General features: G+C 39.4%; 1 protein-coding gene across 1 annotated transcript in view; it reads left to right on the top strand.

Moving 5' to 3' along the window:
- ABCA4 (ATP binding cassette subfamily A member 4) overlaps positions 1 to 20,522 on the top strand; it is a 73,677-nt gene that overhangs the window by 16,425 nt on the left and 36,730 nt on the right. The window contains exons 9-17 of the mRNA XM_064455783.1: positions 1,160 to 1,299; positions 2,370 to 2,486; positions 3,265 to 3,462; positions 8,014 to 8,219; positions 9,021 to 9,197; positions 12,063 to 12,285; positions 14,110 to 14,331; positions 16,252 to 16,456; positions 19,075 to 19,173. Of these exons, the coding sequence (XP_064311853.1) occupies positions 1,160 to 1,299; positions 2,370 to 2,486; positions 3,265 to 3,462; positions 8,014 to 8,219; positions 9,021 to 9,197; positions 12,063 to 12,285; positions 14,110 to 14,331; positions 16,252 to 16,456; positions 19,075 to 19,173 (1,587 nt within the window). The remainder of the gene's footprint in view (positions 1 to 1,159; positions 1,300 to 2,369; positions 2,487 to 3,264; positions 3,463 to 8,013; positions 8,220 to 9,020; positions 9,198 to 12,062; positions 12,286 to 14,109; positions 14,332 to 16,251; positions 16,457 to 19,074; positions 19,174 to 20,522) is intronic.

Raw genomic sequence — 20,522 nt, 5'->3', positions numbered from 1 at the left:
ACAGTGCAGCATCCTGGAATTACTTTTTTCCAAGAGAATTTTTTTGAAGTCTCTCAACTTGATTGATGACCTGGAGCACAGGAATTTTGAAATCTCTCCTTTTAAATAGTACTCAATTTGATGCATGGCAGCTGTTCTCTTCCTGCATAAAAGTACATATATACAGTATCAGTAACATTCTACAGCATAATTAAATCCTACATAGAGAGTATTTCAATTAATCAGTTTTTGATGCTTTGATTTCCTCACTTACCTTCTTGCTATCGTAATAGGAGAGACTGCAAAGAGGAATCAATTTTATCTTTTCTACCATTTTATCTTTTTATTATGTCCCCTTGTGTTTGCTATTTAGTTTTTCTCTACATTAAGAGCACCAGCAATTTTTTCTGTGCTAACGCCCATATTATAGCTGGTACTGCATGATAGATATGGTTGTATGGTTACAAAGTACAGGTGAGCACTTTGCCTGTAGAGAGACTCCTACCTTTCACTATTCGTGTTGATACGTGGCTCTACTTACATCTGAATGTTCAAAAGACCTGTAAAAGGCCCAGTACTCCATTTCTTCAGCCAGGGAAAATACAGTTGAATGCCACCCAAGTAAGCTATTTCATAGTGCAGGAGTAAAATATAACTTTACATTAAAATGTTTAGTTCTAAATTATTGTAGGACCCAGTTCTGAACTGTTCCATAGTTCAACATCCAAGCCTGTTGGACATCCAGTCCAATAGTTTATACTATGTGAGAGTTAACCATTAATAGGAGAAAAAATAACTTCGTATCAGTCTCAACTACCGTACAAAGGAGCCAAGTCATTAGGAGAAAAGCAATTAGAGCTCAAAATTGTTCAGTGAGATCTGAGCTGTCTAGTTTCCTTCCATTTGAAATACCTTATAAATAACAGCAACTTTCAAATGGGTAAATCTATTTATGTTTCCTCTTCCGATTTCCATGGTGCCTACTTTATAACTCCAGTATCTATTTAGTAGTCTTTTCCATTTATTCAGATGTTGTACTTTCATAATGCAAAATGTGCTTAACCCATTCAGATTGAAAATGCTTTAAGCTGTCCATATTGCCAGTAAAAAGCCCTGCAGGATGTTATATATGCGAGGATTTGAGTAGGGTTTCATAGACTGTCTTTCTTTCTGTCTTTAGCACCCTTTTGTAACGCATTGATCCAGAACTTGGAATCAAACCCTTTAACCAAAATAGCCTGGAGTGCTGTGAAGCCCCTGCTGATGGGAAAAATCCTCTTTGCTCCTGATTCACCATCTGTACGGCAAATCCTAAAAAATGTAAGAAGTTCTGAAATACAAAAACGTATTTTTCTAAAAAAATATGCATTCTAAGAAACACTTTTTGAAAAACAGTGGCCCAGCTACCTCAGCCTAATCAGATTTTCTTTTCAGAACTCCATTTGTTCTGATGGTCATCAGAGGAGGGACAGTTATTCTTCATTTAAAAAACAGGAGACAGATTTTCACTGATTCGTCCCATCTTGGTCCACATTACATACTTTTCCCAGCTCAAATAGCCTTTTGTTGGCATGATTCCACATTTACACTAGTAAAAATAGTGGTGTTTATACATATTCTACACATGTAGGAACATCAGCAGCTCTGTGCCAGCAAATATCTAAATGGAGCAGCTGTGAGGCTTGGATAGACTCATTGAGACCTAACACTGAGAGATTACAAACTGATAGCAACATCATGGTCTAGTATTATATATTCTGAAATTATAAATAATTTTCACTTCATGAAAATGGGATGGAGCCTGGACTTTTCAGCTCAGTGACTGAAGCTGGGTGAAATGAATCTGGGCAGTTAAATCAAGGTCGCATCTGACCTAAATTTTGGCCACCTTATAAGCAGCAATTAATTTAATCTCAATATGTAGGCAAAGCATAGAAGAACTGCTGCTCGTAGTTCACACAGGAAACCATCAGATTCACAGCAACCCAACATTTCAAATCTTAAGTACTATGTTAACTATGAGAGTATCTGTCTTCTCTAACTGCCTCCCATTTATTCATCTACACACATCCTAATCTCTTTAGTCCTTAAGAGAACTTTAAAGTTCTCTAAGTTCTTGGAGAGAAACAGTCAAGGGGAAAAAGAGAGGAAGACATCATTTTACCTAAAACCTGAGTATTTAAAATAATTGAAGTTAACTGGGGTTAATGTGCACTTGTTTTTTCCGTTACATATACAATAGAAATTTTTCCTAAGTGAATTTGATTCTGGTTGGATTTTACAAATTCTTTTTCTGAGCATTATTAACATTTCTGAATGGCTGGATCATAAATTCTGTTTGTTTCTCTCCTTAGCTTTCTAACACTCTTTTCTGCTCTTTTATTCCTCAGGCAAACTCCACTTTTGAGGAACTTGAGCGCCTCAGGCTGTTGACCAAAGCTTGGGAAGAAGTAGGACCTCAGCTGTGGTACTTCTTTCAAAACAGCCTGCAAATGAATATGATACGTGTATGTTATAACTTAGCAGGGATCCTCAGTAAGAGCAGCCTTTCACCATCCTTTATTTTTACTAAGGGAGAAGAGAATTAATTTGGAAGGTTTGGCTGGAAGCACAGCCTTTGCAGCAAGGAATCTGTAGCCTTTAAGGCTGTTGGACTGGTTACTGGGCCTGGTTTGAAGTCTAGTCTTAGATGCATTACAGCATCTCTGTGGCAAAACCTCAAATCTGGACACTCTCTAGAATCTGGCTAATGACTTCTTAACAAAGGTAGCAATCACTGCTTCCCTGTCTCTCCAAAATGCCCTTCAAGAAGAGACAACTTGATTTTCTTGGGTTCTGCATAAGCAAGGAAGGCAATAGGACCATGTTTTTGCTGTGTCCAGCAATTTACTACCTTAGGAAATTACTCATTTCCACGTCCCTAAGATTTGACTTTGATCAGCTGCAAGCAATACCTGTAGCTAAATTTTATAATGCAGTTCATACTAGAGAAAACATTTGTTTTTCCACACTCTTCTCTATTAGATTAGGCATTTATTATATTTATTCTCTTGCTTATAAAGAAAAATGTAATAAGTAGTCAAGGATAAATTTCTTTTCATGCATTCTTCAAGTCTCACCTCCAGTTCAGCTATGCAGTTGCCCTTTTATAAAATTAATTCCTTAGCATACCCTTTTGTACTGCTTCATAGCTCAGAAAGAGCTATGGAAAGGGAAACCTTTCTAGCTAAACAGGGCATGTGAAGAGGATCATTGTAGTGAAGCTGTCCTGATATGTTTCCTCAGGACTCTCTGAAGCACCCTACAGTGAGGGACTTCTTGAACAGCCAACTGGGTGCTGAAGGCTTAACTGCTGAACACATAATCAACTTTCTCCACAATGGGTCTCCAGGGAGCCGGGAGAAGGGAATGGCAGACTTTGACTGGCGGAACATCTTCAGTGCTGCAGACCGAGCTCTGCGTTTACTCAGTCAGTATCTGGAGGTAAGGTCAGTCCTTGCACTGCTGGGAGTACTTGTAGAGATATCTTAAAGCAGGGTACTTGCTTTAACCATGTGGCAACAGACACTGTTAAAATCATTAGACATCTTCATTTGTTTCAAATTTAATCTCAATATGGGAAGCATGTTTTTAAGAAAATAAAGCAGTACAAGAGCATGAATAATTATTATGAAAAAAAACTTCAATTCGATGATCCACAAATGCTATATTCAAAATGTTGTTTGAATGTCTGGACACACTTTGATGCTGAGAGGCAGAAAGTGAATGCCTCAAGGAAAAAAAAAAAACTCAAGAAAAAAATTTTTTTTTCGAAGTACTAATAACTGATAGGCCTAATAACTCATTTCAGCAAGACCAGGACCAGAGAAGCTAGTAGTTCTTTGGTAAGTCCCCCTTCAGGTTTTTAAGCACCTGATCAGAATTCGATGGAAACAAATGAGGTAGTTTCCAGTTGTTCTGTGGCCACTTCAGACAAGATGTCTGTATCTCTTTCCTGGAATCTGTACCCCACCTCTGTAGGGTGCTGTGTTATTAGTGGGGCTCTGAGGCTTTGTGAGAGCCACAGTGCAGGAATTGAGGTGAAATTTCATTATGTAAATAAAAAATGCTAAAAATGTAGATGAAAATATCAAGCCATTGTAAAAATACTTTGGAAGGTACTTTCAGTAAGGGGTTACCCTGATACGGGCAAACTAACTTCCTAATGAGTTCATCAGACTCAGACAAGGCCAGTACAAAAAAGGTTATATTTTTTTAGACAGCAAGGCAAACTGGTGCATCCCTTCCTTCCCAGAGATGGGTAAAAACCAGAAGGTTTTTTTGATTAGTGGTTTGTTGGGGGTTTTGGGGGGGTTTTGTTCTTGGTTTATTTTTTTAAAATCCTATATATTTCTGACTGCAGGTAAAGATGTGTTTGGAACTAGACCTGAGATGGGGTGGATTCCTGTTAAGTTAGATAAATGAAATACCAACTCCTCTTTGTAAACTTACGAGCCCAGGCAAAATGAGTGGACCCTGGAATGTTGGAGGTTAACTCCAAGAGTTTAAAAAACTATTGCTGTTGGCAATAGTATTAATACTTGGGAACTCATCACTTAGTATGTGCCATATGAGGGTCAGGGTCTTTACAGAGATGAATTACATCTTACAAACACCTCTGAAAGAAAAGTAAATATTGTTATTTAATGGTTAAATAAGCTGAGCTTCAAGCTCACAGAGAAAATCGATACTAGTTGTAGGCAACAGGACCAAGCCTACCTCTCCTAATTCCAATCCAGTTCAGTCTAAAAGACCATTCAGCCCCTGCAGGAAGGCTGAATGAGAACTGAGAAACTGAGAGTTTTTATGCCTTCCTATAGCTGTTACAAGACAGAACAATAAGGCTTTTGCACAAAGCTCTGCTGATTATCTGATGATCTTTTTGCATCGTGTTAGCAGAATTATTTCTTACTCAAGCTGAGTGAAATGTATTGCTTACAGCAGGTCAGTGCTGGAACATCCACAATATCAGGGCAGTTGCTGTACCTGGTAATAGATCTTTGTGTCCTAAAGTTCTTTGTAATGAGCTTATTCTTTTAAGTCTGCTGTTTACATGGAGTTGTTAGCATTTGAGAATGTTTTCACACTGTGCCAAGCACAATGAGAACAAATAGCTCCCTTTCAGGGACACCCTACTCCGTACCATATCATGCAATACGGAGAGGTGTGCTGCCAGCAGCTATCTTTGGAGACTGCAGAGCTCCGGTGCAAGCTGTGGTCCAGCTGAGTCTCCCACAAATTATGCAGTGGCTGCTCTCCCTCACCGCGCCAAGAATTTCCTCTTCTTCCCTTTGATTACCTTAGGCCACAGATAACTGTTTCAGAGCACTACACAGTCACCTCTTTATGCTGCTTATTTTCTGGTTTTATCTTCCAAACCCGTTCTTAGTATTTTAGTTTTGGTTTTCCCATCTTTATTGGACCATTTTAAATTGTTATGTAATTACTGGGAGAAGATCTGAAATTAATTTCCTCAAGTGATTGATTAATCAATTTTGATATAGTGAGGTTTATGAAGGCACAAGCTGTGTGGCAATTCACTGAAAATAAGCCTAGGTAAAGCATACAGCCTTTGTTTTGAATGCAATTATTGTCGAAAGAAAATCCAGCTTTTGGCTAGTAGATTACAATATGCAATCTCTTTTTACTTTCAAATGGCATGAAATATTGCAACACTGGTGTGTCAGCCTATGTTCTTATACAAGCTTTGGTTTCATTCTACTCATGCAGATCTATAAGCAGTCATGTTTTCTGTTTTGAACACTTGCTGCTCCCTTGACTGGACCCCTGGATAAGAGCCTATACTGCTCCTCAGCCTAGCGCAGACACTGTCTATTTTGTGGTGAAAATCTAGATGAGGCCAGTTGTCTGTCAGTACTTTGCCAGTGCCATTCCCACAGATTCCCTTGGAAAACTACATGAGTTCTTCTGCAGCTGCAGCAAGTACCTTGAAAATAATTCCTCATAACAAAGAAACAGCAAATAGTCCTCTAGACAGTGCAAAGACACAGTTCACAGCAGGACTTTGCTGTAGAAACACTGACACTTTGGCAAGAACTAAACCGAGTTCCAGAACTCGGTTAACTATGTGGGATAAACGTATCCCCCAAAAATTAATACGACCTGAGCCATTGGTGTAATTTGATATCTCTTCTGGCATACAAACCAGAAAGTTTTTCTGCCTTATTTTTCTTTCTGATAAGAAATTCTATGTCGTTTAATTTTGTAAAGCAAACTAGGAGAATGAACATTTGCAAAACACCAAGAAGAGTAAAGGTACAAAATAATAAAGTTATCAGTTTAATCAATGTTTTGCTGCCAGTTAAAAATACATTTTCATATAGATCCCATTAAACTGTGATACTTCAAGTTTTAAAGGAACCAGAGCATGATTTGTCACAGGGGAAGGTTAAACAAAGGAGTCTTTAAGATGTCTGCCCATTAAATAACAAGTTGCCTGTATGAGCACTTTGATGTGGAGTAATTTTTAGTTATTGACCTGCAAGAGATGATTAAGCAGATAGGATCAAACAAGTTAGCCTCCTGGAATTTTATGAAGCAAGATAATTCAGTAGGTATCCTCCCAGCCCATCAGGGGGTTAAATAATTCTTCTCTCTGTTAATGTCTCGCCAGTTCTGAATTGTGGAAGCTGAATATACAAACATAAGTCTGTAATTTTACAGATAACTAAGGATAGAGTTCACCATTTTTTTGTCTTACAATGCCTGTTAAGTAGGAGTTAAATGGGGGGATGTGAAGGGCTTAGATTTTGATGACTTGGTGTCTTGTATATGGACTGATTATAATACATTTCACAGTAATGACAGAGACTAAGAAAGAAGGCAGTTTGCTGTGAAGGATAAACTACTTTGTAGTATTGAGATAGCGAAAGCATGTTAACTTAAGCCAGCAGGTTAATCACATGTCAGAATTCAGTAGGGACACAATATTATCAGTGAAATCAATTGACTAGTTGACTGGCATTAAATCGGAATAAATGCCTAAATACCTAAGAGACTTTAAGATTCAAATTTATGCTCTGACTCGGCCAACACTTCACTCAACAAAATGCTTTTCAGCTGAAGTCCGTGGCTAATGTGCTTTTCTTATGGATCTGTCATCCTTTAGCTCTCTGGTGTTTACTCAGGCACTTACCAAGCTGAAAAAACGTCCCAAAACTTGAAAAAGTATAGTGTTTTGATTCAGCTGGATTGCTAAAAAGCTGTCATGGTCAGATTTATTTTATAGCTGAGTTAATTTTATCTCTTGGATGCAGACTATGGAGACAGTTCCTGATGCTGCAGCTTTAGCCCTTCCAACTCAGATATTTGTCTTTTTGAGGGAACCTACCAAGCATAGTCCAAGTGGCACAGTTCACATTTCCATGGCTGGATAATTACAGTGGCTTAAATATTTTTTTGAAAAAAAAAAAAAAATAATTCATTCTATCTAATTAGTAAATGTGGCACCATAGTCTTTGGCTGAACCTAGTACTGGCTATACATTTTGCACAGGTACATTGGAATTTACCCTGTCATACTTAAGTTGCAACTTTTGAGTTGCAGCTCCTGCTTTAGTGGCCACCTTTGCTTGGTTTCTTACTTGTCGGGGTGGACATTTCTTGAGCTTGGAGTAGGCAATCCTTAAATATCAGGAGTAAACCTCTTTCAAAATGATTCCATGCACTCACGTTGACCACAGCAATGCTAAATATGAGGTTTACACTTTGTTTTAGGGAGAATGATGTTTCTGAGCTGGTATGTGTGTTGTATGTTGTTGTGTGTTTTGAAATTGACATAAGAATTAGAGTAAGAATGGGGAAGCTTTCAGGAAGGGGAGAGTCAACTTTTGATAGATTCAGCATAAGCTTTTAAAGCTGAAAATAGCAACTACTTCAGATGAACCTACCTCCCTTTTCTGCTTTTCAACCACTGATGTTTGCTAGTCTTAGCAGTTTATTCCCATGCGATTTTTCTCTTTGTGATTATTTGTAGTGCTTGACCTTGGATAAATTTGAAGGTTATCTTGACGAAACTCAACTGACTCATCAAGCCCTTCATCTGCTGGAGGAAAACAAATTCTGGGCTGGTGTTGTTTTTCCAGACATAGAGCCTACAGCCAGCAGTCTTCCACCACTTGTGAAATACAAGATCCGGATGGACATAGACGCAGTGGAGAAAACAAACAAAATCAAAGACAGGTAGGTGATGGTTCTTTCTCAGTTCTTGCCTGCCATAACATGAATGTGAGACATAGATGTTAGAGCCTGCATTGGATACGTGCGTGAAATCCAACTGTATTCACCAATACATAGTATGTAATGCAGTGCAGAATCCATCTCCAGTTACCACCTACAAGTATCACCCTTGTGACAGGCCAAGCAGCAGGTAGGGACATGGATATGTGGCAAAGGGAATGATTCTGCTCAGAATCTGTTCAGTAACCTGCTTAAGTTTTTAGTTGGCTCCATCACTGGGAGAGGCAGACAAGGAAGTCCTACATGGATTGTGATCCAGCTGTCCTTCACCTGGACAGCAGAACTTCTCTGCTGTTCCTTCTCAAGTCCCCTTCAAATGGCCTCACTTAAAGGGACCGCAGAAATAATTTCTTAGGTTGTCTACATAGAGGAATATAATGGTGTCTGGTATTTGCAGTTCAGCTGTTCCAGTTTAATCTCCAAGGATACTGTATTCCAAATACAGTTATTTCTATTCCAGAACAGTTACTCTGCTGCGTGATTAATTATGTACATTTTTGGCCAAAATCACTCTTCTGTGTCAGTGTAGGCAAAATTAAAGGAAATGAAAGAACCTTGCAGGTCATATACTTTCTCAAGCAACGTGGTCTAACAGACGAAAATCTAGAAAAGGCAACTCCAGGCAGTCCCCCTACAATTTCAGTAGCTAAGATAGGTTTTTAAAATTTATTTATTCCACACACACACACTCCTCCCTAAAGCCACTGTTTACCAAAATGACTTCCATGTGAATTTTCTTTTGAGGTACTGGGATCCTGGTCCAAGAGCTGATCCTGTGGATGATTTACGTTATATCTGGGGAGGCTTTGCATATCTCCAAGACATGATTGAGCATGGGATTATAAAGACCCAGACCAACACTGAAGTGCCATTAGGAGTTTATCTGCAGCAAATGCCATATCCGTGTTTTGTGGATGATGTGTGAGTAAAACCAGTTTATCTTATTTCTGATGAATACTTGGATCGCTGGGTGCTTTAAGACACTCAAGCACCAGTCCTAAGGTATACATGCAAGAGCAATAACATACATAACTGAATGAATCTGGTTTTTTCCTTATCCTGCCATAACCCAGACTCCAGAAGCTGCCTTTGCCAGGATTCTACCCCCTAATCCCAATCGTGGCCTTTGTTGCATCCAGGCAACTAGTGTCCAGACTTAAAGTGGACATAAAACACTGGTCCCTTAAAAGCAGCAGTTTTCTTCCAACTTTTGCATATCACACAAAATACGAAAAATAATCTGGAGATTTTTTTGGCCTTACTTTTCCAGGCAGCAATAGTAACCTAAGCTAAACCTTCACGTTGATTACAGCTGAGAATCTGTTATCAGCATGGCACCCCAACTATATAACGCTTTGATCCCTGACGATGTCAGCCCTGGAACTACCCCTGTGATTACCCGGGACCCAGCAAAAATGTGATCTTTTAAAAAGTTCTTATCTAACTAAAACTGAGCCTCATGCTATAGCATATGACCAGTGCCTGTAGCAAAACTGAACACAAAGCACTGACCCATGTTAGAACAAACACCACATCCGTCAGTTAACTGTGCAGAATCCACTGAAGTGTAGTAAGCTTCTTTTCCCTAATTACATCTCTAAAACCCAGCTTTCTTTATATCCAAATAATAATTTCCTAAAGAAAAACTGAACAGAAGATGCCTGTCCCAATGGAATTGGTACCTCACTTGCTATCTCTGTAAGTCTTGAAGAATCAAACAACCCAGTCTCTTCAAGTGTATTACCAAACTCTAACCCTAGACTTAATCATATCTAGATATACCAATACCCAAATCTGTAGGCTTTGGTCCCTGAAGACACCTACAGGCCTTGCAGAATCCCAAGACAGTTTAGGCTCTTGAAACTCTTTCTTTCCAAAATCCTAACCCCATCCTTAATCCAGGATTCCGTTTATAACTACATGACAAGTATCTGCAAACTGGATATATGGCATTGGTTTCCGCTAACATCAGCCCTTTTTGTTCCCTTGTGGATGCTACAGCTTTCAACAATAACCTAATATTCTCTAACCTTCTTCTCCCTAATTCCTTTCAATAGTTTTAATGAAGATTGACTGGTTTTTGTCTTAAATCTCATATAAATCTAGCAAAGGATTCCAGGACTGTGGCTGCAGTTCATTATTGCAGGCCCAGGAGTTTCTTTCCCTGGTAAAGAGCAGAATAAAGAAGCTAAAGGAGAAAAGAGGTGGTTGTTTGCTCTGTAACAAAAAAAAGAGAGAGACTGTGCTCCTGGGTGCAGATATTTCATGGCTACATGGAGGCAGTGGGGCTGTGGACCCCCAGATTTTATGAAGTGGTGCCTCCTCCCTGTTCACAGCGTGCCTGTTCCAATGCTGCAGTCTGTGCTACTGCAAGTGTCGTGGTATACACTTCACTGCAAAAAAAACCCAAACAAACAAACAAACCAAAATGCTATAGAAATAATTTCATAGTTCTGTCAGTGTGCTCTGTTCAGGCAAATGCTAGTACTTCAGATAATGGCAGATTTATATAATTTGACCTGTCATTCCCATCAGTCATTACCTGTTAGCCTGACAAAAAATGTCACCCTGGCAAGCCTGCTGCTTATTTCCACCCCACTGAAAATACTGCAGAGGCAGAAACCCCACCTGTGCAAAAGTTCTCTGAAGCCTGCAGCAGCCACACACAGTCCAGGGCTGATACCCAAACGCAGTGATGGCCTCTGCAGAGAGCCTGCTTAAGTGAAGCAAGCACATCCTCCTGGTCAACATGTATGTTGTTCTGTGCGTGGCCTAGTGCGGGTCTACATGTGTCCACCAACGGGCAAAAACCAGGCCATTCCACAAAAGCATGGCTTTGTTTCAGCAGGCCAGATTGCTCTTCAGGAATTTTTGGTGAAAAAGTAAAGACTTTCCGTTTGTTTTGGCAGTGGAGTAGCTATGATAGCATATGGCAAAAATGTAGGGCTCAGATTTAGGAATCTGAAGGTTTTTGTTCTTTTTTGGTGTTAGCAGCTCTAAATTTTTGGCCTTTAAAGAATCAAGTCCATTTGGTTTTCAGGGTAATTTCATTGAAAAACTGCAATCCCAAACTAATATAAAATGTTTTCAGCTTTCCCACCCTGACAGCACACTTGGGGCAACGCTTCACCAGGGATCATCTGCCAGGGCTGAGCAGCCAGCGAGTCTGGGGCGAGGGACGGCGAAAGGGAGCAGCGCCTTCGTCACAGTGCATGGTGGCCACCCACAGCGGCCCGTCCCAGCGCTGCCGTTTTTGAAGTGGTGCCATGTGGGATAGTCCCCAAGCATTCCCAGAGTCATGTATTGTATGAATTTCAGCAGCTTTGCTGGCAGCATCTGATGCTTTTAATGCTGAATTTGTTTAATTCTTTCGCCTGTGAATCTTGGGAGCATAAAAAGACAGTGACTCTCCCAAACTGTTAGCGTTAGTATACATCTTAAAATATTCTTTTTACATCACATTAAAGCATTATGGCAATTCACTGTGAAAAGAGATGTATTTTCATGAGCCACCACATGTTTTGTAGCCATCAGTAACCCTTAGAATCTCTTTGTAAAATAGAATTAACATTTATCTGTCTTGTGGGAGTGCAGCAGCCATTATTAGTTCATTAATATTTAGGTCACTTGTGGAGTTCACCAACAATGTGTTATTGATGTTTAGACTGAGAATTTTGAGTCATATGTTTAATAAATGCATTCTTCCCCTTTTTATTCTTGCTTTTCATCTCAATATTCCTCGGTTTTCCCTAAATTTAATTAATTTCTCCTTTCTTGCTTTGGTAGCTTCATGATCACCTTAAACCGCGCCTTTCCCATCTTCATGGTGCTAGCTTGGGTGTATTCAGTTTCCATGACTGTGAAAAGCATAGTGCTGGAGAAGGAAATGCGTCTGAAAGAGGCTATGAAGAACAGGGGTGTAACTAATGGGGTGATTTGGTGCACTTGGTTCCTGGACAGCTTCATCATGATGGCTGTGAGCACGTTCCTCCTCACAGCACTGATTATGGTAAGGATTGCCACTCTCAAAGTCACTTGCATGTTTGCACTGATGATACCAGCTTGCTGTTGAGAAAGAATAGTAGCCATTCACAGGGAAAGGGGAATGGCTGGTGGCCTGTTGTGATCGCAGCACGTAGCAGGCACATTCTTCCAAGCAGACCTCATGACGGCATCAGCGCTTGGCAGAGACAGAAAGATAAATTCACTAGCAAGATTTATTGTGAGATCCCCCACGGAACAATACATCAAGCTGATTACTCTGTATATTGTATTTCCTGTAGACAGAGGCAGATCTGCCAATAAATAATAATTGTTGCTTTAAATAGAAGGGATCGTGATATGAAGAATTTTGATCTTGTAATTCACCATGTGTGATTCATTTATAATATTCAGTGCTTGCCTGCTTACAAATTATATCACTATTTCAATGGAAAAAGAGACTGCTAGGACAGAACTTTCAGGACACCCTGAAAAAAACAAATAAACAAACCAACCAACCCTTTTGCTTCCTGTGGCTCGGAATTCTTGTAATTTTTGTAACTTTTCAGGACAGTTTGGATATTGCCACTAAAGACTACCTCTTATCTCTGTTACCTGAGAACCATGTTCCTCCTAGCTGCTATATTTAGTTTATATAAATCTGTAGCATTTGATAAGGAAGAATGCCCTCACATCATTTCTGATGTGGTGAGATGGTATTGGTATAAAGGCACAGTTAGTGTTCAATCTGCTCTATCTTACCAGCCTGCCCTGCTGAGTTGTTCTAGTTCCTTGTGGTTCCATTACAGCTTGGGTGGATAGAGAAAGCTTACTTTATTTGCTACACTGGTTTAATTAAAAATCAGGAGGTAGTTAATACCAGAGAGGAATGTGCTTATACCTAAAACTTGCTTCCTTTCCTGGATTTCACTCTGCCAGTGTAAGGCACCTTTGTAAATACATCCTTACAAGAGATTGTATCACGGTTGATAAAGAAATTGGTCTCAGAGGCCCAGCGGGATGTTGCAACAATGCTGAGACCTACTTGTAGCCTTATAGACCTACCTGAGCCTTAGGTAAGGTTCAAAACAAAGTTGAGCCTAATAAATAGGTCTCAACATTGTTTTTTAGGAGTAAATAGATAATTAGCAGCAGTCCATGCTCTTCTTGAGAGGGAGCGTTTCATCTACAAAAGCTCTAAGGAAGAAAGGTCAATAAAAGTTCACCCTGTGGGTTGGTTAGTACACAGGGATCTCTGAGAAACTGCACTTGGATTCCTCAGCTGTGATAGCCTGCTGGAGTTTGAATATAATTTAGGTGCAGAAGCTTTATAATTTTTCTGGGTTTGTTTTGTTGTTGGGTTGGTAGATGCATTTTGTCAGGCTTCCTTACATTGTCTTCCCTGCTCATTGAGCAAATGGACTGAGAAGACCAGAAGAGATCAGTGAAAATTTATGATGATAATTCAAATAGTTTTATTTAAAATGTATGAATTTCCAAGCAGGCGCATCTTGCTTGGAATCATTTGCTTATTAAGACAGGGACAAAATGTCCATTTTCAATCAGTTATGATCTTCATTCAGTCAGCAAATACGAATATGAACTCCACAGCCTAATGTAGTAACCTGAAGTCACCATCCAGGAGCAGGGGTAAAGTTAGATGAAGGATTTGTTATTGTAATGACCTCAGGCGTTGAAATGTTACTGCCTGGGAGAGTTAGAAGTCATATTAGGTAAGAAAGTCTGGCTTACTGCTCGTTACAGGTTACATGCCAGTGGCAATTCTGACCTTTTTAGCTAGTTCAGAAAGAGGCAATACTTCTAAATTTTTCCGTTTTCCTTTTGCTTACAGTGCGGACAAGTACTACATTACAGCAGTGCACTTCTCTTCTTTCTATTCCTACTGACGTTCACCACAGCCACCATAATGCAGTGTTTCTTGTTCAGCACCTTCTTCTCCAAAGCAAATCTGGCAGCTGCCTGCAGTGGTGTCATCTACTTCACCTTGTACTTGCCCCACATTGTCTGCTTTGTCTGGCAAGACCGCATGACTGTTAATGTGAAGATCCTAGCAGTAAGCATTTCTGTGATAATTCGGTATCTTTGGGTTCATATTTTAGCTGCTCACCGTGCATATGTGAATAACAAAACATTGCATACCTCTTCCTCTCTGCTTTTTTGATTCAGAGAGGGGTACCTCTGAATCTCTCTCAAATAATTAGGGAATGCAAGAGAATAAGCCTCTTGCAGGCCTAGTGACCAAGAGGCTTTTAGAAAATTAGCATAATGTTAATAAAGTTTTGAATACTTCCTTATAAGTGAAAGTAAATTTAACTTTTGATATGTTTAATAAATACAAAGGCAATTCACAAAATGAGGACAGCTATCTTTCTCATGTGCTATAACCGAGTTAACAGGGTAATATATAAGGATGAGAAGACCTCAGGTTCACATTCCATCTTTAGCTGAACACAGAGTTAGGATTTGAACCCAAGTGCCAAAGTCCTGAGAAATATCTTCCATCTAACAAGTTGTAGACATTCTCCATGCAGTGCTTCCTTGTTGGTTCTCTTCCATAATGGGTAAGATTCTTAACAACTCAGTGGAGCAGGAAACTTCTTGCTGTTTTTTGAAATGGAACTGTGAACTTAAATAATTATTCAGACTGATTTTCTGTTGCCCAGTGAATCAGGGAGGGGAGTGGGTGCTCGAACCCATTTCCCTATCTTTGCTGAGCATTCTAACAACCTACGTAAAAGAGAAGTACTGTCTTCTCTTGCACTAGCAAATCTAATGACAAAGGAAAAAGAAAACAAAACTCTTAAAAAAAAAAAAAAAAAGGAAGCTATAACTAAGTGTAAATATGGCTATGAATCAGCTTTCTTAACTGATGTACTATACAGACATAGTACATACCATTTTTAGTTCTACCAATTAAGGCAATAAAGTGCAAAACTTGATCCCGTCATTAGGTCAGGAAATGAGTAGAGCTGGTCTCTGACAGGTTCTGATTTGGGAAGAAATCTCGAGACTAGCACACAGTCTAAGCATAAAGACAACTCTCTTCTCACCCTAAAATGAAAGAGGAGCCATCTGTGTAAGAAAGGGTATTTGCTGGCCAGAAGACAAATATTTTTCTCTGTTCCTGATACGTTTGGCCTTATATTTGTTGTTCAAAAGTTAGTAGTGGAAGAAGAGCTTATTACAAGGGATGATAAGGGGCGCAGGTGTGCATGTGTAGGGGGCCTGAGGAAAAAATAAAGTTTTAAGGACAAATAAAGTAATTGAATAATGAATGTATTGCTGAAAACCAAGCATTTTTTACTTAGCATGCTTTGATAATCCCTCACTGAGAGTTACTGCTCGGACCCCTCTTGTCCCCTTATTTTCCTAAGGTCTGGCTTTCCTGGCTGAGCTACATATCCTGTGGAACAGCGCTATATCAATTCTTGCTCTGTTTTGGCAATGCAGCATTGAAGAGGATGTTTGGATACTATACTGGTTTATTAGCTTGTCATGTGAGAACTAGGTAGCAGACACACCAGGGGAGAGGATGGTTGTGGTTTCCCTTATCCTGAGCATCTGGTGTACTTTCTGCCTTGTTACTCATAGTGGCCCTGCCCCACACACTCAGGAAATATTTTGTTTCTCCCAGACAGGCAAATGTGTACACTGCAGACTTCTAGGTGTATCGGTAGTATTTTCTGAGCAGAGACACTAATGGAAAAAAAAAAACAGATGTGAAGGTTGCCTAGTAGCTAAAGAAAGTACACCCAAGGTTGAATTCGGTCTGTTATGGCTAAATACTGCTTAGAATTGCCGCCATTCAGCGTATTAAACTTCCCAGTCCAATATAAAAGTGGAACCACTTTTTCCTGATCACTTGTTAGGCATTGTCAAGTTTTGAAGTCGAGTCCCTAAAGGTGGTCTTTTTGTGATTGCTTTACAAAATGTTCTTCTGTCTAAGCTGAGTGTTGTTTTTCCTTTATTCCAGAGTCTGCTTTCTCAAGTAGCCTTTGGTTTCGGTACAGAATACTTGTCACGCTATGAAGAGCAAGGTCTTGGCCTACAGTGGGGTAACATCAGAACCAGTCCCTTGGAAGGAGATGAATATAGTTTTCTTTTTTCAATTAAAATGATGCTTTTTGACTCCTTTCTCTATGGAATACTTTCTTGGTATCTTGATAACGTTTTTCCAGGTATGTCAATTTCTTACTCATAGAAAGTAGTGGTAGTTGTTGTAAACCGTCAGTCTAATCAGTCTCTGAGTATTTCTCTGTCAGAAAAGGGTATTTGACATTGTAGGTCATGAGTCTTACCCAGTAGAGCACCATTGATTTATTAAAGGCTTCCACTTTTCTGTCTTTCTTTTTCCTTTCTCCTATTTCAGTCCTGAAAAGGAGGAAAGGTTAAGAAGGAAGATGCATTTTCTGGTCCTGTTTTAAAATGTCAGCAGAAAATAACTCTACAAAAATAGCATCTGTTAAAAGTCAATTTGTGCACAAATATTACTTTTGAAAAGTTTCAATCATTTCTAGTAAGGATTTTTTTAATTCTTGAAAATATGGAAATAACATTCCTATATAGTTATAGTTCACATCTGTACTATGGCCACATGATGCCAACTGTTTCTTAAAGGGTGGTACTATTTCCTGAGACATATGCTGGGTCCTAGGCAGCTGCGAAAGTTCCTGTGTGGATTTATTTTATTTCTAAATGGGAATCCTGGTTCTAGTGCGAGTGTTCACAACAGGATTTTCTTTGTTATCAATTATAAAGTTTGGGAACATTTTTGTCAGAAAATTATTTGTCCTTGTAGCTTAAATGGTTATCTTACTTCTTATTGACTATTGTTACAATATGATAAATGCAGACTCTTATGCTGTACCAACAAGGGAACTTTCTTTTCATGAATTTATTACTCCCACATGTGAACAGCAGTTCCAGAATGTGTTTCTTGGCAGATGGCTATCTTTTTTTCTTTTCCTTTTTTTTTTTTTTCTTTTTTTTTTTGCTTGAGTGGTTACTCAGAATTTGAGATCTTGCAGATTTTCTAGCTATGAAGAAAAATTAATGATGGATACGGTAAGATAGATGGTGCTTGTCTGCACGCATCATTTATGCTAGTTAATCCAAATCAAGAAAAGATAAGGATCTGTTAAATGGTTTTAGATGTGTCTGAGGATATTTTGCTTCAAAATTAAAATATGACTTCAAGTCTGCTTTGTCTTTGTCCCTACCAAAGTGAGCTATGCTACACCAAATTAATGCCCTTTCAGTTTTTAAGAACTGTGTCCTCACAAAGAAGTTTAATTCAGTCTTAACACACTTATTTTCAAAGCTGATTTGGAGTAACTGTCCTCAAAGTTCCTCTTTGGAGCAGCCTGCGTTGCAACTCTGTTTATTTTAAAAAGAACAGACAATGCACTATTTCCATGAACACAGCAGGAATTAAGCAACAGGAGTTTCTTTGCTCATAGATCCAAGCTGATTTTTTTTTCAGCCAGCATTTTACAGAGAAGTAACACCTCTCGGGGCTTCTATTCATTAGCTTCAGTTCCTCCCAATGTTTGCTCCAAGTGTCTCCTTGGCTTTCTGCTCCTCCGTTTGTGTGGGATTTCTCATAGCATTTCTCTGTCACATACATGCAGTCTTTGAGCTTGCTATATGAATTCCCTGAATAATCCTTTGAACCATATGGTTCAGCTCCTGCTCAGAGTTTTCTCTGCAGCCAGCCACCCATTGGCATGCTGGTTCTTTGGCTATTTCAGCGTTCTGCTCCATAATGGAGTTCCCTTGGGTTTTGCATTCACCCTGAATGAGAAGCAGTTGTTTTAGCCACCATCTCCCGAGGGGTATAATCCAGTCCATAACGAGCGCAAGCCAAACTGCTTATGGATGCAGACAGAGGGTTTGTGTGCATTAATGGGAGTACAAGCGGTTGCCTGACATATGGGGTATTTTTGGCAAGTCAAAAATAAGCAGCACTTTCATAAACAGTGGGTTTCAATGTAGAAAAACTGACCATCTTTCAGTGAGCATTACAAATTCCCTCTACTTATTTTGAATAAGTAGCACAAGGCCAATAACATCTGGGTTTACAAGGGTGCCAGTTTTAAACATAGCAGCTCACATCCCTGCATTCTATAAATCAATATGATCCAGGAAGGCAGTGTTGACTTGCACTAGCTCTGGTCTGGCCTGACAAGAACTGATAATGTTACTGTACCTTCTCTTTTCAAAACCAAATTAACCTGTGACCAAAAAAGCCCATTTCTGCTTAAGGATTACTCTGTTGCCACTTTTCCTGCAAGGCTGTGTGCTAAAATAACAGCCTGAATCTCTTTCCCCATTGCCAGTTGCGAATTCAGGCCCAGGGTAATAAGTGTAAATATAATAAGCTTTTCACTCATGTCAACCCTTAAGTGTTAAGTGGGCCTTAAAAGAAAATCCCTGTGTGAAGCTGGGATCACATCTTAGGCAATGTTCCTTGGCAGCTGCTGGCTGGTCGGTGAGGATTCAGATTGCCCCATGTAGGGAGTAGATTCATTCTGTAATTAAACCATGTTCTACTTAAGAAAATATAAGGCCATTTAGATCACATATTTTCTAGTATTTTACTCCTGTCCAAAAGGAAAAAAAAAATCTGCAAACAAAATCCGTTCTGCCTGGTACTTGGTGGATGGTTTGACCTTCTGATATGCAACACTAGGACTGCAAGTGTTTATAATTATAGCTCAGACTTTGCCTAGATGAACTTGTGCCTACTGAGGAATGTGTTTATGAAGTGCACTTTACCTACTTATTTTCATTTTAGGGGACTATGGGTTACCACAGCCTTGGTATTTCCCTGTGCAGGAATCTTATTGGCTTGGCTCTAGAAACCCAAAAGCTGAGAAAACAGCAACTGCTGATGGTGAGTTCTTTTAAAACTTTGGTGTTCAGAAATAACTTCAAAACCGCTGATCTGCTTCGAGGTGACTGCATAACATTTCCATTACCTGAGCTGCTGCAAAGGTTAGAGACAGACATACACTGAGAATCTCAACAGGTGCCTTTGAACTTGGAGTGTTCTGCTATTAATAGACTTACCTCTAGTAAGTCACCATTCCGTCTGAGAGTCTTTAAAGCACAGGTTAACAAGCAACATCAAACCCCCACCGTCTAACCAATACCTTTTGAGACATTCAAGGAGTTCTTATTGCCCAACACAGCATTTGTGAAACAAGTCAAAATGAAATACAATGTTGATCTCATATACACTGAGGCTCCCCCATCTTTCTAACCTGTTTCTTTTTCTGTCTAGTTTGACACTAATTAAGTCTGTTTACTTTGGGTTTGTAAGCAAGATCAAAATCGATGCCACCCTTGGACAGACTTGAGTGCGTGTACAAAAGTCCTGCTTTTGCAGATTTTTTTCTGTGCATTGTTACTGGTGCAGTTAAGAAGAACACGTGGGTGGCTGTATTTAAACAGGAATTAATGCAGAATGATGATTAATGTCTGGAATAGAGGCTTGCTGAAGGTGGTGTTTTGAAATCTGTCTTAAATTTACAAGGTAACAGTGAAACTGATCAAAATGACAGATGAAGAAATAATTTCTTCAGTCTTCTCATTACTGTCCTTACCCTTCATCAACTCAGACAGACTGCTGACAAGGCAGTATCATCTCAGGGTGATACCTGTAAACCAGAAGGAAGTTAATCCTTTCTGTTAACATGTGTTTTGACCAGAATAGAGGAGGTTATAACATTGGGTCTTTTGAAGAGGCTTTGCCTTCTGGTGCACTCTGAGGGAATGAACAGGTTTTCCTTTGGACTTGCTGTGAGGGTGTTCAGAATGATAGAGGCTTGTCTAGATATTATGGAGTCTGTTACCTGCTTCGACTTTGCAAATGTTGCCCACCAGATTAGAATTTTGACTGTACAGGAAGGAGGAGGAAAGAGTCAAAGGAGGACTTGGAACATGTTTATAGATGAATGGAAAATTTCCAAAGACCCAGGTAAGATGCAGCCACTAGACCTCATTGACTTTCTGTGGAATTTGGGCATATCCTGCACCAGAGCTCCTTTGAATATCTCAAATTTGGAGCACAGTCACTTACAGGATTTTAACATTTTCTATTGACTTGGTTTAAGCCTAAATTTTGTAGAAATGAAATACATTTTCTCTGGTTATCTTAATGCCTCATAAGTTCTATGTGTTCTTTAATATATTTCCAATACAAGGCATCTCTTAGTAACCAAACTAAAGGTTGTGAGAAGG

This window comes from Phalacrocorax carbo, chromosome 6 (genome assembly GCF_963921805.1).
Source record: "Phalacrocorax carbo chromosome 6, bPhaCar2.1, whole genome shotgun sequence".
Lineage (NCBI taxonomy): Eukaryota > Metazoa > Chordata > Aves > Suliformes > Phalacrocoracidae > Phalacrocorax > Phalacrocorax carbo.
This window is presented reverse-complemented; position numbering and strand designations above follow the sequence as displayed.